This window comes from Maniola jurtina, chromosome 3, assembly GCF_905333055.1.
Source record: "Maniola jurtina chromosome 3, ilManJurt1.1, whole genome shotgun sequence".
Classification (NCBI taxonomy): domain Eukaryota; kingdom Metazoa; phylum Arthropoda; class Insecta; order Lepidoptera; family Nymphalidae; genus Maniola; species Maniola jurtina.
Window position 1 is genome coordinate 579,782 of NC_060031.1, and position 26,944 is coordinate 606,725.

General features: G+C 33.1%; 1 protein-coding gene across 1 annotated transcript in view; it reads left to right on the forward strand.

Moving 5' to 3' along the window:
* The window catches only part of LOC123881051, a 77,255-nt gene that overhangs the window by 30,340 nt on the left and 19,971 nt on the right, over positions 1-26,944 (forward strand). The window contains exon 4 of the mRNA XM_045929599.1: positions 4,714-4,764. Coding sequence (XP_045785555.1) covers positions 4,714-4,764 — 51 coding nt within the window. The remainder of the gene's footprint in view (positions 1-4,713; positions 4,765-26,944) is intronic.

Sequence of the window (26,944 nt, forward strand, 5' to 3'; positions counted from 1 at the left end):
TAAATAGTTAGTGCGTATTATAATATTCTAGAGTCGAAAGCAGGCGTGGGAAATTCACTATGGTAATAATTTAGTATTTACTTGTGTAATAGTTCAATTCACTTAAAACCTACCTTACCGCACACTTGATCATTACACAAGAGTTCAATGCGAATCGAATTGGGTCGTGGGCGGCGGGTTCTAGGCTCTAGCACCAATTGATAATTTACGAAATTTCATGTATGGCACAAGTATGTAGGTATTCTTTAAAGATATCAAGATAAGTATTATCAAATCCGTTTTTTACCCGTGCGCATTTTAAGTAGGTACTTACTTCTTATAAATTGACGAACGTGAATGCACAAAATACAAAAGTAATTTTATGGTGAGTGCACGTAAGAGCTAAAAACTTTTCCAAGATAAGTAACAATTTTATTATGTGGATAATATAAACGCAGATACTTACTAAGTAAATATGGTTTATTTATCGATTAACGAGATTATTCCCGCCTCTACAATGTTCACAATCAATAATTGATTTGATGATCATCCGCCCTTATGATTAAAGTCGGTAATCGGTATCAATAAATCAGTGACATCTATCCACATTTTTAAACATCGAAGGTTAGTATCACTGTGCGCAAACTAAACACTTCCTCTTACGGCTAAAATAAGGACGCATTAGCCCTTTAATGAAAATATAGACTTCTTAGGTTACTAGTTTTATTACTGAATTAGGTTTTGATATGACTCAATCTATCACTGTTGATCAACCGTTGATTAGTTGTTACTAATGCTTGAAAGCAACGGTCTCTAATCCAAAGCTAAAAGACTTAGTTTATTAGTGATCTGTGACTGGAAGGTATTTAAAATGATAAATGACAGCCATAAAATTGTAGTGAAAAAATTTTCATTTAGAATTCAATAGCTGAATTTATCACAAGACTCACGGTAAACGACCCAATAATTAAAACAACCCCATCCTCTATAAGTATTCTATAGGGTTTAGAGTTATAGACTATAGAGTATAACTATAGAAAAATCTCTATACTTAGAGTGCAAGATAGAGAGTCCCTCGATATACCTATATTTTTGTACCAGATATTGTGATGAAAAAGTGTAGAAATATCAATTAATAAGTAGGTACCTACGCTTGAAGTTCTTATCTCCTACTCGACATGAGAAAAAATCTTTAAAAATTTAGGATCTGTAAATGCATACCTAGATAATGATTAAACTTTATACCTAGACGGAACTTCTTGAAGTCAATCTAAACTTTATCAGTTGTTGTCAGAGTTCGAGCATTTTTGTAGCCTCAGTTTACGGCGTAGCCACATCTCGCTCGACAAGAATGTGAAAAATGCAATTAGCCGATCTCAAACGAGCGTTCCCCACTCTTTCCCCTCTTCTCGGAACACTCCACGTAAAAACCGATTTTCTAGTGCGCTCCAATAATTGAGCATTAAAATTTTTTCCGACTCAATCTGAAAGCCGAATACCACTAGCGAAGCTAAGCTAATACTCTTAATTTAGATCTTTTGCATACTTTTTGGCCCTTGGAAAGGCCTATGTCCAGCAGTGGACGCTTACAGGCTGATTGATTGGATTGGATTGGATTGCATACTTTTTATACGACTGCGGCGAAAACCTAAGGAGTGTTATTGCTTATTTAATTGTTTAATGTACGCGTTTTTTTGTGGTATCTTATTAGTAACCATCAGTAGGTACTATCAGCTGTCTTTGTTTTTGCTGGCGTGCCAATTACATGCTATACCTATAATACATAGAGAGCTTCAATCCTCAAACTCCTCGAGATCTGTCTGTATGTATGGTCATTGGTCATGAAACATAAACTAAGAATATAGCGTAGCTAGTACAAGCTTAGCGTCTCTCGCGGTGGATAGTGCGCTTCACGCTCGTTAGGAAGCTGGCGTCTTAATAGCAGAGCAAAGAAATCATTAGAACAAGCCCTCTAATTAAAATCTAAGAAGCTACTTTAAATTTTTACTCTTAAAAATGGGCAATTTTTTGTTTTACTTTTTAAGAGTAGATAATTATGTGTTCTGTTAACTAGAGACGTACGGGGTTTTTGTACATAATATTAAGTATAATTACAAAAGTGTGTGTTGTTTATTGATTTGTACTTCAAACCCACCGAAACAGAGCTACGAATCGACATCATTTTGCATGGAGGCTTAGCTGTTGAGGGCATAAGCTACTTGTGATCCCGGGAAAACAAGCAGTACCTGCTGGATAGTACCTATAACGTCGATATTATGATGACGAAAATCGCATAGAGTCAGAATTATAACCAAGGAAGCAAAGAACGATGGTTTCAAAGAAAATAAAGAAAGATGCAATCCAAAGATATGATAGAAGATGGAGATAGAACCAAAGGTATACCTACCTACTCACTTAATTTTTATACAACTAGGCAGTTTATCTTGGCTTACAATGAGTAAATAGCATAATTACAGCTACACAAACAAGTAATAGAAGCCAGCGCATTGAAACCGTAACAACTGACACGCACGTGTCTCCGCCGGCGACTCTCCTCGCTACTCGCTGAGCAAGAACCTGGTAATTATCTAATTACGCCCGCCGCGTTCGTCATTGCAATTGTAACGTGAAATTGTCTAGGCGTATCTACTTGGTCTTCAAGATCATGAAATATGCTCTGCAAGATATACGCCTTCGTTTTTACTAGAAAATTACTTCGAATGAACAAAGATATGATACCTACGTATGAATGTAATGATTACATTGATACATAAAATCATCATATCTGCTAGCCATGACACAAAAGACAGCAGCACCATCTTTCAGATGAAAAATGCAAAGGTGTTACCTGAAAGATAGAGTAGAGGAGCGGTTTTTAGTACGTGAGCCATTTATCAATGCAATGGAGTCAAGCATGTCTGTCCCTCGGGCATATCCATAAGCATTTCTACTCCCTAAACGAAAAAAAAGTTTGCAGAAAATCTTGCAAATTCTTGCAAAAAATAGTTGCAGCTCACTAATAACTGCACTAGTATTACACAAAACCTTCAGCTCGGGAAATATACCTCATATTTGCTTTTTAGGACACCTTGAAAATGCTAAAGTGACCAAACCAATAAGTGATTTATAGTTTTTAATTGAAATGCCTGTAAACGAAATCCACTATATAACAAATTTTTGAAAATTGATACTGTGATGAAGATTTCTTTGTATAATAAACAAACTAAAAATTTTGAGGGGGGCAGTTGCAATTTTTCAGTTGCAGTTGTTCGATTTGCACATATAGATATTAATTCATCCAAGCATTTGCATATTTTCATAAATCGGCTTTACGTCAGATTCTACGAAGTTATAAACACACTAAATGTGTCTAAAAAAGACGGAATCCCCGAAAGTTTTCTAAATGAGGCACTTGTACGTTGTGCAAATAATACTCTGTCCGTAACGAGGCCCTCGCCCTGAGGCTGACTTGTATCTTGTAAACTTGTCAGTACTCCGGGCGGGCACGAGCTGCGGGCCACGGGCTGATAACCTCTAATATGAACTAGGTATGAAGTCGATTCGCTCCGTTAACCGACCAGTCGCAACGTTCAAAAATGACTCACCGAAAATGCGTTTATCAACTCCTACTGCTCCTACTATCATTAATCATACCTTTTATTTCTACCGAGGAAAAAATGCTCTTAAATCCTTAGATTATTTTATCTTTCGACTGCCCAAAAAAGGAGTGTAATTTTTGCAGGGTTCATGTGCCTATGTGAGTTTCCTTATTCTACCGTAACTTTTAAATACCTAAACATATTTGGATGTTGGTTCTGATTGTTGATTTGTGGAACAGGTTATTTTTGTGAGAGTCAATGGATATGTTGTGGAATGAAAAATAGTTAGACTGTGAATTTTTAATTTAAAATATTATCATGTCTCTGTATTATTCCCCGATTAACCTTTAAAATAGAAAATCTTGAAACATAATATTTTATTGAATTTATCATGATTAACACGGGCAATTCTTCCGCCTCTCCTCTGCACAGTAAAATTGGTTCGGTAGGATGCTCAGGAAATATTAAAGGGAAAGACAAAATAACAATTAAAGAGACAAACTTATTTTAACTCTTTCAATGGTAACTTTAAAATACAATCCCAAGAATTAATTAGCGTAGAGTACAGCTTGAAAATATTTCATAACAAGCATTCATTCTTTGCAAGTAAAAAACCGGCCAAGTGCGAGTCAGACTCGCGCGCCGAGGGTTCCGTACTCGGGTATTTTGTCCGAAATTTTGCACGATAAATCAAAAACTGTTGTGCATAAAAATAAATAAAAATCTGTTTAGAATGTACAGGTAAAGCCCTTTCATATGATACCCCATTTGGTACAGTTATCTTACTTTGAAAATTGAAAATACTATTATTTGATCATAAACACATTTCAATTTTTTTTGTGATTTTACCATAAATTTACGGTTTTCGGATTTTCCCCCTCACATAAGACCTACCTACCTTCCAAATTTCATGATTCTAGGTCAACGGGAAGTACCCTATAGGTTTCTTGACAGACACGACAAACGGACAGATAACAAAGTGATACTTTTTTCCTTTTGAGGGACCCTACAAAGTGCTTCGCAGGGCTTTGTACTGGTCGGGGTCCGGCGCTGGGCAAACGGAGTGCACAAAGGGAGGCCCTTTGTCCGACACTAATTACCATAACTTTTAAGACATTCCGTTTCATTGTTGCAGCAAACCCTGGAGCCTGGAGGGGTCGTCAACCTCGAGAGCTTGGAGGCTAAGGTTCGTATACTGGAGGATACAGCCCACACTGCGAAATATTCACGCGTGGATATTTTTATGGGAAAATATAAACTTTTGGTGCAAAATAAAACCTGTTCAATGAAAAAATCTGTCTCATGACAAAAGGTGATCTTGTAAGCCAAACAGAAATAAGGCAATCACACTAATATTATAAAGGCGAAAGTTTGTATGTGTGTGTGTGTGTGTGTGTGTGTGTATGTTTGTTACTCCTTCACGCAAAAACTACTGGACGGATTTGGCTGAAATTTGGAATGCAGATAGATAATATCCTGGATTAGCACATAGGCTACTTTTTATCCCGGAAATTCAAAGAGTTCCCACGGGATTTCAAAAAACCTAAATCCACGCGGGCGAAGTCGCGGGCATCGGCTAGTTTTAAAATAAAGTGAGATTAACTGATTAGTTTAAATCTATGGTATTAATGGCCTTAATTAATATGATACCTATACTTTTAAAGTTGGTCTGTTCGTGTGTTGTTTGTCTATTCGAAACAAATTTAAAATCGATCTAAACTAACTTCCCGATGAATTAGAAGCTTGCAACTTTGGACATAGGTTGTAACTGGATGGCAATGCAGCCTCCGCTGTTCGTCCGCCCGTCTGTCTGTCAGACTGTATCTCGTGAACTAAAATCGTAATAGGTAAAGAGTAGAAATTTTCACAGAGTGTGTATTTCTATTCCCGCTATAATAAAAATTTCAAAATGGGCGCCATGAAAACTTAAAATTTAAAAAGTGTTATTTCTTGTACCATAGTACGGAACCGTTCTCGTGCGAGTCCGACTGTGGCTTGGCCGGTTTTTAATTATTCAATCCTCTTTTGGTGTTTGTAATTGCAAAACAAAATAATTAACATACAAAAAAATCTTCGCTCGCGCTTTAGTTAGACGGCTGGTGTTTTTAAAATGATTTTATGAATTGTAGAGTGAAAAATAAACATTTTAAATCTGCGGAGCCATTATCCTTGCGAAAAATGTTTTCCTCGGAGCTAAATTATACGTACGTCAATTAAATTACAGTTACACTTAATTGATAATTACGGTAATTAATAATAATTAATTACACTATAAAGTAGGTATAATTACTAATTTTACTTTAAAGTGTAATTATTTATATGACATGTCTTGTTCATTAACCGCCTTTCTAAAAAATAAGAATTTACGCACGTAAGCATAAGCACAAATTTTTATAAAAGCGATTACGCATTCATCCGATCCGAGTAAGTGCCTACGTACGTAAAACATTAAAAAAATATATAAAAAACTTGGACCGAACTCGAATATTGCTTACGCACTAATTCGATTTTGATTAAATTCCTACTTTAAGTAGAGAGAATAGCAAGATATAAATTCCTTTTTAAAAACTGTTTATTCTTTTTAAAAAGTTTGCTATAAACATAATATAAATAAATTACTATTCACAGTTTGTGTATGAATTTATAGCATAGCAATTACATAATCGTGATGCAAAATAAAATGTAAGGGTTTATTTCCGAGATGCTATCTATAATCTAAATCATGTCCACTAACTAATTGGCACTCAACACACCATCCAACATATCTTCCATTAGCTAAAGGTACTACAAGATAAACTCGAATGTTGTCGTCCGAGTGAAGATTTATCAAATTCATAAAACGTCCTGTTGCCATTGAGATCCTTCGTTCCTCAAAAAAACCTTTGCGGAAGTACCTATCTCTGATTGCAAGTAGGTAATAGGCACTTCAAATATTTCGGAGTTATGTGCGTTCTAAGCAATTAAATATCACTCGCCTTAACGATGAAGGAAAACATCGTGAGGAAACCCGCATACCTAAGAGTTCTCCATAATGTTTTCAAATGGCGTGTGTGAAGTCTGCCAATCCGCACTGGCATCGTCTAAACTATTCTCATTCATAGAAGTGACTCGTGCTCAGTAGTGACTAGTGAGCTGGCGCTGGGTTGATCATGATGATAATGGTTGTGCTATTTAGCAAACTTATGGTTTTTTAAAACGTCTTCTTTATCATTTCATCCGCTACCCACAAGTGGCGGTGCCTGGACAATTAGCGGCGGCCGATACCATCAGGTTCCGTGGCGATGATTGAGCACGATAGCGTTGTTTATTGTCATTCCGCGCCGCGTCGCGCAGTGCACGCGAAACGAGATATAATAACATGAGAAAGAAATGCTGCGCAATAACGCACACCAGGGGAGATGGAAACAGGAATTCTTAAGGAATACTAGTACTTAAAGACTACCCACCTTGGCAAGGGTGCAATTTACTAGTGAAGAAAATGATAAGTGTTTTGAGACTTGAGATTTTATACAAAATGCCGGCCAAAATTCCGATTATTTCATTGGATTTTCCAAAAAATTTCTTTCACACAAATCTTGTCAACAAAAAATACCCCAACAACAAATAAAACAAACCAGTCAAACCGTTCTCATGTTATGGTCTTTCATAATATTAGGTACCTAACTACGGTCAATTTCACTTGCTTTAACGATAAAGGAAAACATCGTGAGGAAACCTGCACGCCTGAGTTGTCTACATATAATGTTCTTACAGAGATGTGAAGTTCTCCAATTCGCATAGGCCCGCGTGGCAGACTGCGGCCTAAACCCTTCTCATTCTGTAAGGAGACCCGTTCTCAATAGTGAGCCGGCGAGACGTTGATGATGATGATTCGCCACGAAAACGAAGTTGCGGACGGTCGCAGTATTTATTCAACCACCACAAGCCAACTCTAGAATCCTATACTCATTAAAACTAAACAGTGCAAAAGAGACAGTCAACTTTACGATTATCACATTAATTGCACGGAGCGCGTAATCCCAAGCTCTTTCCACGCAATTAAGTAATACTTCAACAGATAAGTGAATCTTCGTTAATTCATCTACTTAATAGATAACAGATAAATAGCTACGTTAAACTCTCGCGAATGACTCGTGTGAAGACACATAAACAGTTGTTAACTTTACAAAACAATCGGACAATCGGTGGGAAAGTTAAGATTAGGCACTACGGCTATAAATATACAATGCCGTTTCCGAGATTGTCAAATGAGTTGTCGGCTTTGGTCCCTACTTCACCGGACTTCGTCCATTATCCGAGTAGTTATTTGATCATTTACTGCCTGCCTAGCTACTTATCTTGAAAGTGTGATTCATGTGATTGTGAAAACCATTGTAGCCTGTAGGCACCTGTAGGTAACACACTACACACGGACATCCATAAAAATGCTGTTGTACGTAGAACATTGCGAGATCTCTTTTTTGGGGAATATGTAAACCGATTTTTCTTTCAAAAAATGAGAAAGAGAGTACTTATTGTAAAGAATATAGGTATAAGATGCCCATCACATCAAGCTTTGAATAGGTTCATCTCATGACATAGTATGAATTAATATAAATAATTATACACTTGCTAACGTATCAAATAATAACCTGCACTGCCTGCCTTTATAAGTAGGGTAATATTGTGTGTTCTAGCTCAAGTCTCTAGATGACGCGGCGCGCCAGCGCGCGCCGGATCTATAAGACTTAAGCTAGAACACACAATATTTTCACAATAGATATCAGTTACAAGAGAATGATCAGGTTATTGTTACTAACTCATGTAGAAAGATGATTCAATGGTTGATTTAGCACATTCTCAACTGATGTAACTACTTACGATACTGAGTTGGAATATTTTATACAAATTCTATTCTTAAGCATCGATTAGATTATTTAGAATAATTTATATTTTGTACTGGAACCCTCAAGAACCTACCTAATGCAATTAATGTAGCACTCATCTCAAATTTATGTTAAGCGGAGGTTCAGTTTATGATGGGAGCAAGTTAAAGCGGAACAGGTATGTCAGTTTATTAATATAAGTAATTAGTAACCACACTCCTTTATCGTAAAGTAAAAATTCAAGTGTTGCGGTATAAAGGTTCAAACACGATCGTTCAATTATTCAATCATTCATTTATTCATTTATTCAAGTATTCAACTCATGGTAAGTGGTGTGTCAGTTTAAGATGGAAGCATACTAAACCAGAACAGGTACGTTTGTCAGTTTATTCATATAAGTATAATTAGTGACCACACTCCCTTACCGAACATTCAAGTGTTGCGGTATAAAGGTTCAAAGACAATCGATCAATCATTCAATCATTCATTCATTCATTTATTCAAGTATTCAACTCATGGTAAGTGGTGTGTCAGTTTAAGATGGAAGCATACTAAACCGGAACAGGTACGTTTGTCAGTTTATTAATATAAGTATAATTAGTAACCACACTCCCTTATCGAAAATTCAAGTGTTGCGGTATAATGGTTCAAAGACGATCGTTCAATCATTCATTCATTCATTTATTCAAGTATTCAAAACATGGTAAGTGGTGTGTCAGTTAGGATGGAAAGCATGCTATGCCGGAACAGGTAAGTATGTCGGTATATAAGTATCAATAATAATTACTAACCACACTCTTATAATAGAAGGTTAAAATTCAAGTGTTGTAGTATTAAGGTTCATCCAATTCATTCATTCATTCTAGTGTTATGGTATCCCACTAAAGCAAGTGTCCGAGTCAGAGGTGCATGCCCGGGATCGAACCCCTGCCCGACTTATAACCGGAGGCAGCGGACGTCTTAATCACTATGCTATCATGACTCATAGAGTAGATCGAGTTCGGTTGATAGACCTACTATTCCATAAAATACTTACATTAACACTTTTCTACCTAACTATTTTTGCCGATAAAATCATATTTCATATAAGTAAGTATAAGTACTTTTTATTCTCTAAATGGGCGATAATTTTTATAAAATTATTATTAATCGATCCTCTTTTGGTAAGTAACTAATGAAATATTATATTGTATTTTGGCATTACACTATTTCAATTGCTGTAAACATTACCTACATAGTGCATAATATGCATACTTATCTAATGTAGAAATACAGAACAGACGCCATGAGTGTTAAAAAATAATATCAAAGTAGGTATAGTCGGGATACATCATGTGTTAACTAAAAGTGATTCTTTTTCGGTGTCTAATGACTCGTATTGCAGGATTGCATATTTGCAGTTTGCTTCCTAATAGGGAATCCTAAACATGCATGCGGCATCTTATGTATGTGTGTAATAATGAGATCTTTGAATGTCATTCTAATTACTTTTATGTTTAAGAGTCATTATTCTATGCAAATACTATGAACTTTTGACTTTATTGATTGACTATTAGAAGAACCTAAATTCTGTAAGCACTGTTTTCACTACGCATTTCTTTTGTGAGCACTTCAACGAGCAAACGTTTACTTAATTCACTTAAAAAATCATTTTTTAAACTCAAAAAGCAGTTGTTTAGCTTCAGTATGTATGTATTTTTTTATTTTTTTATTTTTTACATATTTTAATGAAAGAGTTGTTGCATCTACAGAGAAATAATATTTTTTTTAATATTAACTTCTTACCTAATAGTATTTTAAAAAGTTACATTAAGTACATACATGTTTAAATTTCATTTCACCAAAAAATCTTTAATTGTTTCAGAACTAGTTAATAGTATGATGTGACAACATTAAAAAAATGTTTTTTCTATAACAGGGCTTCGAACTTTAGTAATAATCCTTTTAATTCGGATGACGAATTACCTATAACTTCAAATTCAACTTCAAAGAGTAAATCACTCAATAAATTGAAGAAATCGAAAAAGCGGCAGTCAGATTCAGAATCTGAACCGGAACCACCTGTAAAGCGTAAGAAAGCGCTTCAAAAAAAGCCTGTCAAGGCTGCACGTCCTTCATGGGAGTCTGAGGTGAGTTATTACACTTTATTTTTACTGTAAATATAATATTATTACAATTGTTTTCAAGAAATATTAGAATTCTGACTGAATATAAGCATCAACTAAACCCTTTAAGAAGATATTAATGGTTTTTTTACATCATTATATTTAATTATTTAATTATTAGTTAATATTAGCTTAGCACGTTTGAATATGGAGCCTAAGGTCTCAAGTTCGATTCTTGAGCTGGATCAAATAAATTGTTAGCTTTAGGGGAGGTTTCGCAACTCAACTCTGGGTTGTTGAATTTATTGATGGAAACCTATTTATTAATAAACATTTTATTAACTGAGTTAATATTTTTTAATAACTAAAAATATTATTTTTGTCTTTTCAGTACGAAGAAGAAGTGGTGCAAAAGCTTGAACCACTTAAAAATTTTATCACCAAAAAAATAGCATCAGGGTATTCTACCCAGCGAAAACCAGAGAAATTAATAACGGAAGGCGATTATTACTTAGAACTCCGCATCTATAACGCTGCTGAAGCATCAAAGATAAGCCCGGGTAATCGATGGCGTCACGCCCTTTTTACTTATAAGTCATGTATGGATACCAACTCAGAAATTTGGCAGGCAACGAATCGCTTGATCGCTGCTGCTAAGGAAGATTTTAAAGGGGTTAAACCTACACTATACCCAGCATGAAAATTTTAACTGCATTTTACTAACTTCAAATAATAAGTACTCTTACTTAGTATAATCTCATAATGACTTTTTGTGATATTTGTAATATAACAGTGCCAAAATACTTTTCACATAAGAAAAGTTATATACATAAGTCTAATTGTTTACTTCGCACAGAATTCGATAATGTTCAAATAATTGGAACTGCTTTTAAGAACAGAATACTAAGCTATCGTGTATGTCCATCAAAAAAATTTTTGTTACCTGAGCAATTTTTATCTGAAGTTGTAAATACGATATGTAATTTAGTAAAAAGAAGTCTTGAGAAACATAATGCTCTTAAAATAAATTTTGAACTATTTGCGACTTTTACTTTGCCAAAAAATAATGAAAAATCTTTGAAGTCGTTTAATACTAAATATGTACAAATTTTTCAATCCACAAACATAAAAAATATATATTTAGAGTGTGTAAAAAGCCTGCTTAACAAATTATCAGAGTTTGAACATTCAGAATCAGGCTGGTCTTTTGACTCTTTGAATAATTTAGAAGTAAACATTAATAAATATAATCCTTTAAGGACAGGCTCCTATATTCCACTACCAATAAAAATTCTGAAAACTAGATCTTGTGTAAATATTAAAAATAGTGATGATAAGTGTTTTCTGTGGAGTATATTAGCACATATGTATCCCACCGATAAAAACTGTAATAGAGTATCTTCATATCCTCATTATTCAAAAGTTTTAAAAACAGATGGTATGTCGTTTCCACCATCTTTTGAGGATATCACATTATTTGAAAAAAATAATTCTGACATAAGTGTTAATATATACAGTTTAGAAAAAAATGGTGATATTAACGGACCTCTGTACAAAACCAGCAAGCGTAAACTTGTTCATGTTAATTTGCTTTACATTACTAAAAACAATAAAAGACATTTTTGTTTGATAAGAAACTTTGAACGGTTGGTTCATAGTCAACTTACTAAAAATAAGTCTAAAATTTTTTTATGTGAGGAGTGCTTCATTTATTTCAATTCAGAAGAAAAATTATGCAAACATAATTGTGCTAGAATTAAAACTGTTCTTCCAGAGAAAAATAGTAAATTATATTTTGATAATTATGAAAGAACTCAAAGAATACCAATTGTGATTTATGGTGATTTTGAAAGTTTATTAAGAGAATATTCTGATAAAAGTAAATCTGGGCATACTGAAACCATACAGGTTCATGAAGCCACATCTTTCGCGTACTATATTTGTTGTGAATCTAAACCTGAACTTAATGAACTGGTTTCATACATAGGAGCTAACTGTGCTCAAAAATTTGTAGAAACAATTTCAAATGATGTCAAACGATTACATGCAATTTTGTTAGAAAATAATCCCATGAAACTACTTACTGAAACTGAAAAGAAATGTTTTCATAATGCAAAAGTTTGCTGTATATGTAAACAAAAATTTACATCCACAGATAAAATTGTAGCAGATCACGATCATTTTACAGGGGAATATAGAGGCGCGGCTCACAACATTTGCAACTTGAGTGCAAAGAAATGTCCTTTTATACCTATTATATTTCATAATTTAAGTAATTACGATTGCCATCTTTTTATTAAAGAGTTAGCGAGTATTAATGGTCGTATAAATATTATTCCAAAAAATAAAGAAAAATACATATCTTTCACAAAATTTATATCAATTGATTCAAAAACTGCTGCTCAGCTGAAATTCATCGATTCTTTTAATTTTCTCAGTTGTAGCTTAGATAAATTAGCTAGATCTTTACATCAAGATGACTTCGTAAACTTGCGTAGGTATTACAGTGATCAGTATTTATTTGATTTGATTTGCAGAAAGGGTGTGTACTGCTATGATTATATAGACTCTTTAAAACGTTACGATGAAACTGAGTTACCAAAACGAAAACATTTTTTTAATAAACTTACTTCAGAACTTATTTCGGAAGAAGATTATAAACATGCATTGAAAGTTTGGAAAACTTTTAAAATAAAAAATTTAGGCGAATATACAGATTTATATTTAAAATGTGATGTTCTATTACTAGCAGATAGTTTTGAAAAATTCAGAAAAATTAGCTTAGCAACCTATTGCTTAGATCCGTGCTATTATGTTTCTTCACCTTCTTTAAGTTGGGATGCAATGCTTTTGCATACCAATGTAAAATTAGACCTTATAACTGATGTGGAGATGTATCAAATGATTGAAAAAGGTATACGAGGTGGTCTAGCTCAGTGTTCTTTAAGGTATGCTAAAGCTAACAATAAATATATGTCTGACTATGATATCAACAAATCAAGTAGCTTTTTGGTATATTTAGACTGTGTAAACCTGTATGGTTATGCAATGATGATGAAACTTCCTACAAGTAATTTTAAATTTTTGAACAAAGACCAAATTGAGACTTTTGAAATTGATTCTATTACTGTTGATAGTAACATTGGTTATATACTTGAAGTAGATCTTAGTTATCCATCTGAAATACATGACGCTCACTCAGATTTACCATTTGCTGCTGAAAAATTCACACCTTTTGGTCATAGAAATGCCAAGCTTATTGCAAATTTATACGACAAATGTTCCTATGTTATTCACTACATCCATTTAAAAGAATGTCTTAAAAACGGTCTAAAATTGTTAAAAATTCATAGAATTCTATCATTTGAACAAAAAGAATTTTTGAAACCATATATTGAATTGAATACCTCTTTGAGGCAAAAAGCAGAGTCTGAATTTGAAAAAGACTTTTTCAAAAAACAAAATAATGCTATTTTTGGTAAAACCATAGAAAATAAAAGAAAACAAGTAAATGTAAAACTTGTTAATACATGGACAGATAAGAATAATAAGACAAACAGGATTATTGGAGCAGAAAAGTATGTAAGTGCGCCTAACTTTAAATGTTTGTCGATATTTACAGATAATTTGGTTGCAATCCAATTAGAACAAACGAAATTAATTTTGGATAGACCAATTTATGTGGGGTTTACTGTTTTAGAGTTAGCTAAAACACATTTATATAACTTTCACTATTCTATAATGAAACCATTATATAAAGAAAATATTGAACTTTGTTATACTGATACTGATAGCTTACTATATCGCATATATACTGATGATTTTTATTCAGACATGAAAAAGAATATTAAGTTTTTCGATACCAGCAATTTTAGCGATAAAAATGTTTACAATATCCCTCAAGCAAATATGAAAATTCCGGGGTTTTTTAAAGATGAGATGGGTGGAGATGTTATTGTTGAATTTGTTGGCTTACGAGCAAAATTGTATTGTATTGAATCACAAAAAATGTCTATTAAAAAGGCAAAAGGAGTGACAACATCTGTTACCAAAAGGTTGGATATAGATAAATACAAAAATGTGTTATACTACAATCAATCAGTCAGAAAGAATATGTGTGTTATTAGATCTAAAAATCATAATGTATATACCCAAAAAATTAATAAGTTAGTTTTAAATAGTGAAGATGATAAAAGACAAATTTTAAAGAAGCAATTTAAAACGTTGCCGTGGGGGCACTACAGTACAATTTTTTAGTTGTTAATTTGTACAAGATTTTATGTTATTCATTACTGTGCAATTTTGATTGTTCATGTATGCATGCAAATATTGAAATAAATATTTACTACTCATCATCACTGTCATTTTATTATTTTACCTTTTAGTTTTTTATTTTTATATTTATCGAGATCAATAACTTGAGTTATAGTGATATCATAGCAGGTGATAATGTTTGCTTACTGACCTTTACGTTTGTTTATATAGACCTTCAATTTCAACATTATATCCTTATCACCTTGGTCAAGAAATGAAAATGCAGTAAGCAAACATTAAGCAAAATTAAAAAAAACCTTTACATTGAAGGGAATCGAACCCTTGAAATATTTGAAAAAACTTGATTGTACTACCTAATATTTACATGGAATACGTTAATATTATTAGGTACTTAGTACAATCATAATGTTTTCAATTAATAGTTTAAAATTTAAAAAAACAATTTTATTCTTTTAACTACGTTTATTTCATAAATAATGAATTCATGCTACAGCTCCTTACTCTAAAAAACACTATTTTTATAAACAAAAAATATGATGATATTTAAAAATAAGCAAATTACATTTCAACAATAGTTCACATTTATATGGAGTGAGTAATTTTTGACATTATTTTACCTATCAAATTTTCTGTAGCATCCATAACTTCATCGTAATTATCCTTGACTACATACTGTGCACTAACACTAGGAGTATCACCATTTATATTTTCATCTTGTTCTCCTCCATTTAATCCATAAATATTTATTTTTATTAAATGAAGCCGTCTTCCAGTTGCTTTGCGAATAACATAGGATGTTGATGTAGAAGTCGGGGGTGAAACAGGCTTCAATAGTGATAAACTGCATTTTTTCTTTTTTTTCATCTCCTTACTAGATGCTTGAACTGGTTCTGCTGCTTGTTTTTGAGCTAAATCCTCGCAAAGTCTCTGAAATTCAGTTTCCGCGAACCCGTTTACATCTTGTGCGTAGTAAAAAGGATTTGTTAGATTTTCGTTGGGTAAGATAGGAGTCGACATAATTCTGAAACAAAAAGAAAAATAATTAATAAATAACGGTAAAAAAAATACATGCTTTATTAAAAGTCAGCACATTGTTATAAAATAATTATAATAACTTACCAAGTAAAATACTCGATATTTATTATGATAAAATTATGAGCGCGGCTACTGTTTTCTTCGGGAGCTGTAGCAGGAATGAAGCTTTAATAAATAATAATTAATCTAATACTGTCTTGCGATCTAAAACGATGTAATTTGAGCAAAACGAAAACATAATGCTTTAGTGACACAGCATCACATTCCAAGTTTTTCCCGAGAGCTGTAACAGGAATGAACATGCATCGATAGTAAAATCTTATATAATCTTGTATTCTCAAATGGGTAATTTGAGCAAAGTGAAAACAAATCTTTAGTGACACAGCAACGCATTCCGAGTTTACACGTGTATGGTGTCATTTCTTTAAATTGGTTATTAACATTATGTTACATTTTAGTTATAAAATTATATAGAATATAATGTGAAGACTTTATAACAGGATTTTATCTTTTTTAACAGAAAACACAATGAAGTTGATCAAACAACCAGTAACATTGGAAATTAACAATTTAAATATAGAAGCGTCATCAATCCAAAAAAGGCATAGTTTGCTATTGCCCGATACGATTCGCTGTATAATATGTGGACCATCAAATTGCGGCAAAACAAACACAATGTTAAGCTTATTACTACATCAAAATGGTCTCAAGTTTCAAAATGTTTACCTATATTCTAAAACAACATTTCAACCAAAATATTGTTTTTTGAATAAAGTTTTAAGCATGGTTCCAGCTGTTAAGCTCTTTACCTTCAAAGATGATAAAGAGGTTATTCCTCCTACTGAAGCCTTGAAAAATTCTGTATTTATTTTTGATGATGTTACTTGCGAGAACCAAGTAAATATCCGAGATTATTTTTCAATGGGTAGACATAAGAACATCGACTGTTTTTATTTGACTCAAACATATTCTAAGATACCAAAACAATTAATTCGAGATAACGTAAATTTTTTAATAATTTTTAAACAAGATGATATAAATTTGAAACACATCTATAACGAACATGTCAATTCTGACATGACTTGGTCAGACTTCAAAAAATTATGTTCAGATATATGGAAAGATCCATACACATGTTTAATAATTAACAAAGATTGTGAATTAAATAACGGTAGATATAGAAAATCTTTCGACGTTTTTGTAAAATTTTGAATGAAATTATTTAAACAGATTGTAATTTAAAATTAGTTTCATTTTAATTTTTACTACATAGTTCAATGGTTGTGTAAAATAATTAAAAAAAGAAATGGAAACAAGTTTGAAAAAAGAGTTAATTAAATCAGTAAAGGCTATTAAAAGTAAAGTAAAAAGATTACGTGATGAAGATGAAGAGTTAGAACTGAGGCGGAAAAAAATATTTAAACCACTGTCTGATCCTTTGAAAGCAATTGTTACACTAAATAAATATGCTACAAACAAATCTTATCACGAAACTAATTGTAACAACGCAAGTGTTGAAAATAATCAATCGCCTGAAATTCCAAATATAAACTCAAAACAAGATGGTGATATTGAAATTACTCACAACGATAATAACTTTGAAGAAAATCCGAAAAAACAAGAGGAAATGTCTGAACCTTTGGAATTTCTAAATGATGAAGTCAACATTTCCGAAACACTGGCAGACAATGATCTGTTTGGCGAGCAAAGCAATGTATCTATACCATTTGGTATACGTCGCATTAACAAAAAATTGATGATAGGAAATACCCCCGTCAAATTTTCAACTGTAGATGATATGTCTTCAAACAAATTAACTTTTATTACTATTGATAATAAAAGTTATGAACTAACTGCTGGTTTAATAGAACTTTTATTAAGAAATAAACCAAACTTGAATAAAGTAACTGAAAGTGATAAAATCACATATAAAGATATCTTAATTAGTACTAGTGCTCATAAAAGGGATTACAATCCTGCTAATCAAATTAAAGGTGACAAAGGAAAAAAATATTCTCAAATCATCAAACCATTATTTTATGAAAAGGATATGTGTGAAACAAACAAATTAAAGTACGGTGGTAGGCTACCAGTTTTAAAGAAATACAAAACTGATACTGATCTCATCTATTGGGATGATCCTAATGAGTTAATTGAAAGATTAAGATTGATTATTGCGTCCAGAGACGCTGGCAACACTAATCATGATAATGAAATTCTTTCGATTATTGAAGAGTTAAAAGAAGCGGGTATAATAAAAGAATAAAAGAAAGCACATTTATGGAGCGTGTTCAGTATTGATAAGCAGGTTGAACATGAAAGTTGATAAGTTTGGACATCATGTTAATAAGATGCGAAGAATGAAAGGAGTGTTATTAGAATGCGCTTTGAAGTGTACAAACAATAATTTGGATGCTCAGCATAAAAGAGTAAAAAATCTTGCGCAGCCGGTAGATTCTAACGATTGTGTTACAAAAGAATACGTTGATGTTTTGGCAGAGAATCTTTCAAAAAAAATATCATCAATTAATCAGTTTATTACAGAAATAAATATTAAAGTAAGTAATTTGATCGAAATCACCGAGGCTAGTAAAGTAAAACATGAGCAAAAACAGCGTCGTAAATGAAATACATAAAAATGCAAGAGTAAACTTCCCTCGTCGACATGTTGTCATGAGAGATATAGACGATTTATGGCAAGCTGACTTGATTGATATGAAATCTCTTTCGAAACAAAATTCAGGTTATAAATATATTTTAGTTGTAATTGATACATTCTCAAAATATGCTTGGGCATTTCCACTAAAGTTTAAAAATAAAGATCAGGTCTCTAAAGCGTTTGAATCTATATTAAAGAAAGGACGTATTCCAAAAAACCTTCAAACAGATTTTGGAACTGAGTTTTACAACGAAAATTTTAAAAAGATAGTCAAAAAGTTTAACATCAATCATTATTCTACATATTCCACTAAAAAAGCTTCTATAGTTGAAAGACTTATAAGAACTTTAAAAAATAAAATGTATAAACAATTCAGTTTCCAAGGAAACTACACTTGGACTAAAGGCGTGCTAGAAGAAATAGTTGAAAATTATAACACCTCTAAACATAGAACGATCGGTTTATCCCCTAACGCAGTTAATGAAAATAATAAGAAACTTATACTTCAAAGATTTAATGTAGGAAAACAGTTAAAAATCCTTAAGAAGAGAAATTTAAAAGTTGGAGATTTTGTGCGGATTAGTAAGTATAAAGGTGTTTTTGAAAAAGGTTACACTCCTAATTGGTCCACCGAAATATTCCGTATTAAAAAAGTACAGAAAACGAATCCTGTTACTTACCTTATAGAAGATGCTAAACATCAGCCAATTTTGGGCTCATTTTATGCAGAAGAACTTCAAAAAACAGAAAATCCTAATGTCTATCTTATTGAAAAAGTTTTAAAAAGAAAAGGAAACAAGATATTTGTAAAGTGGTTAGGATTTCCATCGAGTGAAAATAGTTGGATAGATAGAACGAATATTTTATAACTAACCAGTTCCCAATTTATTTATTGTTATTTAAGTGATAGTATAGTTATTTTACATTCATTGTAATAAAAGTAATGAAAGAGAGCAGTATTCTCAATTGGTTTATAAATCATTTACCATTTGAACTTCATCTACCTGGATATAATTACTGTGGTGCTGGTACAAAATTGTATAAAAGGCTTGCACGGGGAGATCAAGGTGTAAATAAATTGGATGAATATTGTAAACAACACGATATTGCATACGACTTGTCAACTTCATTAAGTGATCGTCATAAGGCTGATAAAATATTGATGAAAAGGGCTAAGCAACGTGCTTTAGCATCTGATGCAACTTTGGGAGAAAAGATAGCAGCAAATTTAGTTAATAAAGCTATGATAGCTAAATTGTATACCGGGTCGGGACTGACTAGTAAAGCCAACAATTCTAAAACAGTGTCGCCAAAAAAATCCGCTTCAGGCACTGGTTTGAAAAAACACTTTAAACATGTTGTTGCTCATGCAAAAAAGCATGTGCAAAAAATGAAACCCAAATGTAAGAAAATGGCTATAGAATTAGCCATAGCAGCGGCTAAAGAATTGACTAAAGACTCGTCAATAAAACTTCCTCGAATTATACCAATTCCAAAAACTGGTGGAGTACTTCCTTTGATACCTATTTTTGCCGGATTATCTGCTGCGGGTAGCTTAGCTGGTGGTGCTGCAGGAATCGCTAAAGTTATAAATGATTTGAAAGACGCTAAAAAACGTTTTACAGAATTAAAGAGGCATCATGAAAAAATGGAAACCCTCCATATAGGCAAAGGTTTACATATCAAACCGCATAGAGGTAGTTTAGGAATTTACATTTCAAATGAAAAAAACTAAGAGAAAGGCTACCCAAACGAGCGCTCACCAATATCGACATCATCAACCATTCGCAAGACATTCCTTACTTTCGAGGGGTGTTTATGAGAGATGAGATGCCAAAACATCCTTTTCGAAAAGAATGTGGTATAGTTAATTTGGATAGCTCCAATAATCCTGGCTCTCATTGGGTAGCCTATGCAAAAGTAAATAATGAAATTCAATACTTTGACAGCTATGGAAATTTAAAACCACCTAAAGAGTTAATTCAATATTTAGGAACTGGTATGAGTTATAATTACAAAAATTTTCAAGGTAGTCATCCTTATAACTGCGGTCATCTATGTATAAAGTTTTTAAGAAGTTTTTGGAATACACAAAATAAAATGTATAAATAGTTCAGTGAAATCAGTAAATATTTAGTTTACGATCATGTCTGTAACAATCACTATTACCGGGCACAAATCTGTGTTGGAATCATTTTTTCAACCTCCTCTTATTCTCGATGGTGAATATGAATGCGGTTTATTATATTTTTCTGCTCTGAACTCAATACCAAACATAAATCATAGCAATAACATATTTGCATATGGTGATGAATGTAAATATTTAAAAATTCCATATGGTACTTATGATTTATATGACATAAGAGAATATCTTGCGAGTAAGTTAGACAACTGTGAAATTGAAATAAAACCAAATAATAATACTTTAACATGCTCGCTTTTTTGTTCCAAAACTGTACATTTTGACGTAGAAAACAGTTTAGGACGCTTACTTGGTTTCCCAAATGTAAAACTTGAAGCAAATAAATGGCATGAGTCTGTTAATCCAGTTAACATTCTTCCCTTGTCTGTCATCAGGATCGAATGTGATCTTATATTCGGATCATTTAATAATGGGTTTGCATCACATATTATTCATGAATTTATTCCTAACGTTCCTCCAGGATATCGATATATAGAAATTCCAAAAAATATTATTTATCTTCCTGTTAATAAGAGTAATATATCATCCATAACTGTTAAAATCATTGACGAAAACGGTAACAATATTGATTTTAGAGAAGAAAATATCCAACTGAGACTTCATTTACGTAGAGCAAAATGATAGTGTTTAATAAAACACTTGGATATGAGGTGAAAAGAATCAATCATTTGCCTGCTACTAAAGCGCGTACACGTATTAAAGCAAATCGTAATATTGTAACAAAAAGAAACAAAGATTTTCTCCGATCACTCGGATTCAAAGTATGAATATTCTAAATATTAATAACACCCCAGTATTCGATAATTCTATCGAAAGTTATGAGATCCACACGTACAATCCATACAATAACAGCTTTAAAGAAAATGATGAAATTCGCATTCCAATACATCAGCAAGACATATACATATTACCATGTAATAGTTCAATTTATGTTGAAGGCTTTGCCACAGTGACTGGAAAAGATCAATCGGGGAAAGAAATAAAGAAACCTGTAAATTTTACTAATAACCCTGTTATGTTTCTATTTCAAGACATAAGGTATGAAATGAACGGTATTGAAATAGATCGCGTAAGAAACCCTGGAATAACCACAACATTAAAATCATACATATCGATGAATGAGGGGGATAGCAAAGTCGCAGCATTGTGGGGTTGGCAAATGGATGGTTTTAAAATGACAGAGGGATATTTTAATGCTGTTATACCATTGAATAAAATAATGGGATTTGCTGAGGATTATAATAAAATTATTATAAACTGTAAACATGAACTTATTCTGAATAGAAGTAATAGTAATTTAAATAGTGTAACAATTCACAAGGATGATAATATAGATATAGAAGTACGAACAATTCAGTGGCGTGTGCCGCATATAAAAGTTTCGGATCGTGAAAGACTCTCACTACTTAAGTATTTAGAAAAAGACAAACCTATTCAAATAGCATTCAGAAATTGGGATTTATATGAATATCCTTTACTTCCTAAAACTACAAAACATTCGTGGTCAATTAAAACTACTTCTCAACTTGAAAAGCCTCGATATGTTATTTTTGGTCTACAAACTAATAGGAAAAACAGTAAGACTAATGATAGTTCTATATTTGATCATTGCAAATTAACAAATGTAACACTGTTTTTAAATTCACAGTATTACCCATACGATTCACTTAATTTGAAATTTGATGAAAATAAATACAGTATATTATACGAAATGTACACTCAATTTCGTCAGTCTTATTATAATCTTCCTGTTGACCCGTTGTTTGATCTGATCACATTTAAAGAAAAGGCACCACTGTTTGTAATTGACTGTTCAAGACAAAACGAGAATTTAAAGACAGGACCTGTAGACGTACGTTTGGAAATTGAAAGTTCGCAAGATATCCCGGATAAAACATCAGCATATTGTCTTATAATAAACGATCGCCTCTTTGAATATAAACCCTTAAGAGGATCATTGTCAACGATCCCCCGTCGATTTCCTACGTATGATATTATTGTTCTCATCTCTATCTGCCCTGGTTCGTGTATTCTCGGTTCCTAGATCGGTGCATTTGTGATAACCAATTCTAATTGCTGTGATTGGCTGAATTTACCATGTTCTTGCTGCGACAGTGAGTTTGAGCCACTAGCGGAACAATGTTAGCCGGTCAGAAATGATTGCAATTAGTCAACCTGTATGACGTCCGTGTTCTGTTTTTGATTACAAAAAAGAAAAAATTGTTGTTGCAATCATCAATTTTAGCAAATAGTGAAAGAGAGTCGACCAATCAGAGGTCACAACTACCGTCACACTTTCTGTGAAACTATGGCAGTAGGCTTACCGAGTAATGAAAACAATTTTTCATTCTGTAATGTCATGTGGCAAGTAGGGTTGCCACCTGCCTCTTTTTGATTTACAGGCTACCACCATCAAAAATACGGGGTTTAGATTTGAAGAAATTTAAAAATTTGAAGTATTTGAAGAAATAGGCGGTGGTTCTCTCTGAAATGCATGGAAAGCCTATTTAGATATTTCAGTTTATTTGTAAGTTTTGTATTTTTTCTCTGTATGTTGCCGTGTCTTGATTGGTGAACTGTGTTTGCAATGTGATTTTAAATAAAAGATTTATTTATTTAAATAGCTTTTAAAAACTCTAGTTTTGTAAAGCAAAATGTTATACATTTCATGCATACAATCTTTGCATTTTAACTTAAATTTACATTTAACTTGTAATTCCACCTTCACAGTATCAATACTATGGCCGTAGCCAGGAATCGATTTGGGGAGAGGTTTTATCAGGGCCGGAACTGAATCCTGTCATGAGGAAAATAACATTCGCTCAACTTTATGGGCTAATTACCTGGTTAGTGGAATTTCGCCTTTCAATTTGACAGTGAGATAAAATACAACAATAAAAAAGCGCGAGCGCAGTGAGCGTAAGTGTTTTTGGTTCAATTACAGAAAGAATTAAAGTGAAAGGGAAACGAGTTTAGCCATAGCAAGATTTTATTTTTAAAGCTCCCTATCCATACTAATATTACAAATACGACAGTATATCTATTTGCCTATCTATTTGTTACCCTTTCACGGCCCATCTTCTTTACCAAAATTTTGGTACTTACTTTTCAGAGGTAACTTGCATCCCAGACATAAACTTTTTAGCCCGGAAAATCCCCCACGGAATTTTTAAAACTCTAAATTCATGCAAACGAAATTGCGGGGCTTACACCAAGTAATACAAATTCAAAGCGCGAGTGAAGTGAGCGCGAAATGTTTGATATATTTCCAAAAAAAAATTGGTAAGCAAATGCAAGAAATAGTGTAAGTATTATTTTAGGCTTAGGTTTTTGACGGCTTCCCAGGCGCAGTCGCCATTTCTAAATTTCTGGTCTGGTGGGAGGCTTCGGTCATGGCTAGTTATATGGTTAGTATGGCCCTAACGGCCAAGAAATTAGACTGCATCATCACTTACCACTAGAAAAGATTAAAGTCACGGGCTAACTTGTATAAAAAAAGGCTAACATCCTCAAACCAAGCCCCGCCGCCTTGGCTACGACCATGATCAATATCGAGTGGGTTTCGGCTACGCATTGCCGCAAAAGGAAAATATTCTTTCTACTGGACATAACGTCAGTGTTCGGTTTCGCCAGCCAAGTGCGAGTCAGACTCACGCACCGAGGGTTCCGATTCGGGTATTTTTTTCGACATTTTACACGAGAAATCAAAAACTGTTATGCATTAAAAAAAATATGCATAAAAATAAATAAAAATCTGTTTTAGAATGAACAGGTAAAGCCCTTTCATATGATAACCCACTTGATATATGTAGTTATCTTACTTTGAAAATTGAAAATACTAATATTTGTTCATGAACACATGACAGACGGATAGAAGGACAGATGGACAGACGGACAGACGGAAAGACAGACAGACTGATAGACAACGAAGTGATCCTATAAGAGTTCTTTTTGCTTTTGAGTTACGGAACCCTAAAAATATTTAGTTTTATTTGCCCCGTATTTTATTTTCATAATTACCGGTTTCTCTATCCTGACATACGGGGTAACCAGTAAAATACGGGGCCTCTGGCAACCCTATTCGGAAAACACTGTCACATTCAAGTTAATGTCAAATATTTTGTTTTCAATTACAGAAAGCTGCATCAATCATTATTACAATATTTTCTTTGTTGTGATTGGCTGAATTTTTGAGTTTCAGCCAATAAACAGACTGTTTGCCAATTAAACGTCATAACAATATAAATGCCAGAAAGTTTAACCAAATAAAACAAACTTAATGAGAACCTAGTGAGAATGCAAACGGCACACAATTTATAATACATATTATGTTAGTCGTATATAATAGATATTATAGTAGTCGTTCACTTTGGTAATAGTCAGATTGTCATCAGTAAAATTGATATTGGTCGATGTATCGTAAATTATTGTTTCGGTGACAAATATTTTTATTATCTATTTATCTTTGAACAGAATGGAATAGAATGAAATGGAATGGAATACAATGATAAATTTTTATTCCTGTAAACTTTTAGGTAAACTTCAAAGTGTTTTTGGATGGTCAGAAAAATTTACCACTGGTTCGGAATGCCGTTCCTACGTTTTCTAGGGTTTCGTACCTCAAACTGAAAAACGGAACTCTTATAGGATCACTTTGTTGTCTATCTCTCTGTCTGTCGTGTGTGTCAAGAAAACCTCTAGGGTACTTCCCGTTGACTCAAAACCATGAAATTTGGCAGGTAACCTAACTGCGTAATTTTGGGTAGTTTTTTTAATCGATAAAGAAAGTTTGCGACATTGTTCAATAAAAAATTTGGATTCCAACTCCTCAATCCTGATGTTGCAGGGGACCTGACTACTAAATCTAATGGGATTTAAAAAGTGTCGATTATTAATTGATATTGAAGGTATCTATACCAAGTAAACACTTTGTCGTTGACCTCAACCCTGATGCTGTAAGAAATTGCATTCCTAAATCCTGGTGATCCCTCGGGATTTGAAAAGGATAATCCGTTTAAATATTCTTACGTGATACAGAAACAAGTTGCATCCCGGAGACGGGCTATTACGGAGAGGCAACTTTTGTTCTGGGAAATGAAAGGATCGGGATTTTTAAAAACCTAAATCCACGCGAGCGAAGCTGCGGGCATTAGCTAGTTGTAAATATATTTAGAAGCTACTATAAGATAATAGATAAGGTACTTATTTCCTTATATTTTTATTGTATGGCAGCGCGCGGTTTTAAATTATAAATTGCACGTCCTGTCCTTTTCTGTAATACATTTTTTTCTCAATATCTACCGCTTTATCTCATAGCAAGAGTCCGTAAGACATAATACAGTGAAAATAGGCAAAATATACAATTTTTGCAGTTTCCACGTCAGTACCTGTCGAATTTTTCTAACAGTGTAAGCAGCAGAGCTGAGTTTACCATCAAGTGTTGATATGTGGGTGTTCCATAGAAGCTTTGCATCTAACATTATACCGAGAAACACGGGGTTCTCCTTTATTTTCAACATATGATTATTTATCAATGAATTTATGTCATTTAAGGTCCTGGTATTGGGCAGTGTGAATTCAACACACTTAGATTTCTTTGCATTTGGAAGTAAATTGTTAGCAATAAATCAGAGAGTGACCTGTGATATGGCATTACATATAGTATACATTGTCAAAAATTATAATATTAAAGCTGTGCGTATTGCGTGAGGAATAGGTTGCAAGAGAGTTGCAACTTGCAGGGTTTGATGCATGCGCTATTGCCAGCAAACATGAGACATATTTTTATCTACAGGCAACGTCTGAGTAGGTAACGCATACGTCTAACGCAAGTTGAAATGTATTTAGTTAGACCTATCGACAAGTTTGGAGTCGGGTGCAGTCTAAATGTGGCCCGTGTGTTTAGACTGTCCGTTTCTGTCAGTTTCACGTGTCGTCCCCCGCACTTCACCACCCCGCTTGCACAAATCGAGACAGCACGAAATTTTCAAGATTTCTGGGTGTAATTTCTGGTTTTCGTAGTTCCCACATAATTATAACAATATAAAATATATAACGATAATTTTTTTACTACATAATATTCATTAAATTTTCTAGGTCTGTGGTTTTTCCAAATTTCATTAAATTGCTTCGTTGTCTAGAAAAACGAGCACAAAGTTGGGCCTTTTTTTAAAGAAAAATACAAATCTTTGAGCCCCTGTAATTTTAAAACTACATATTTTTAG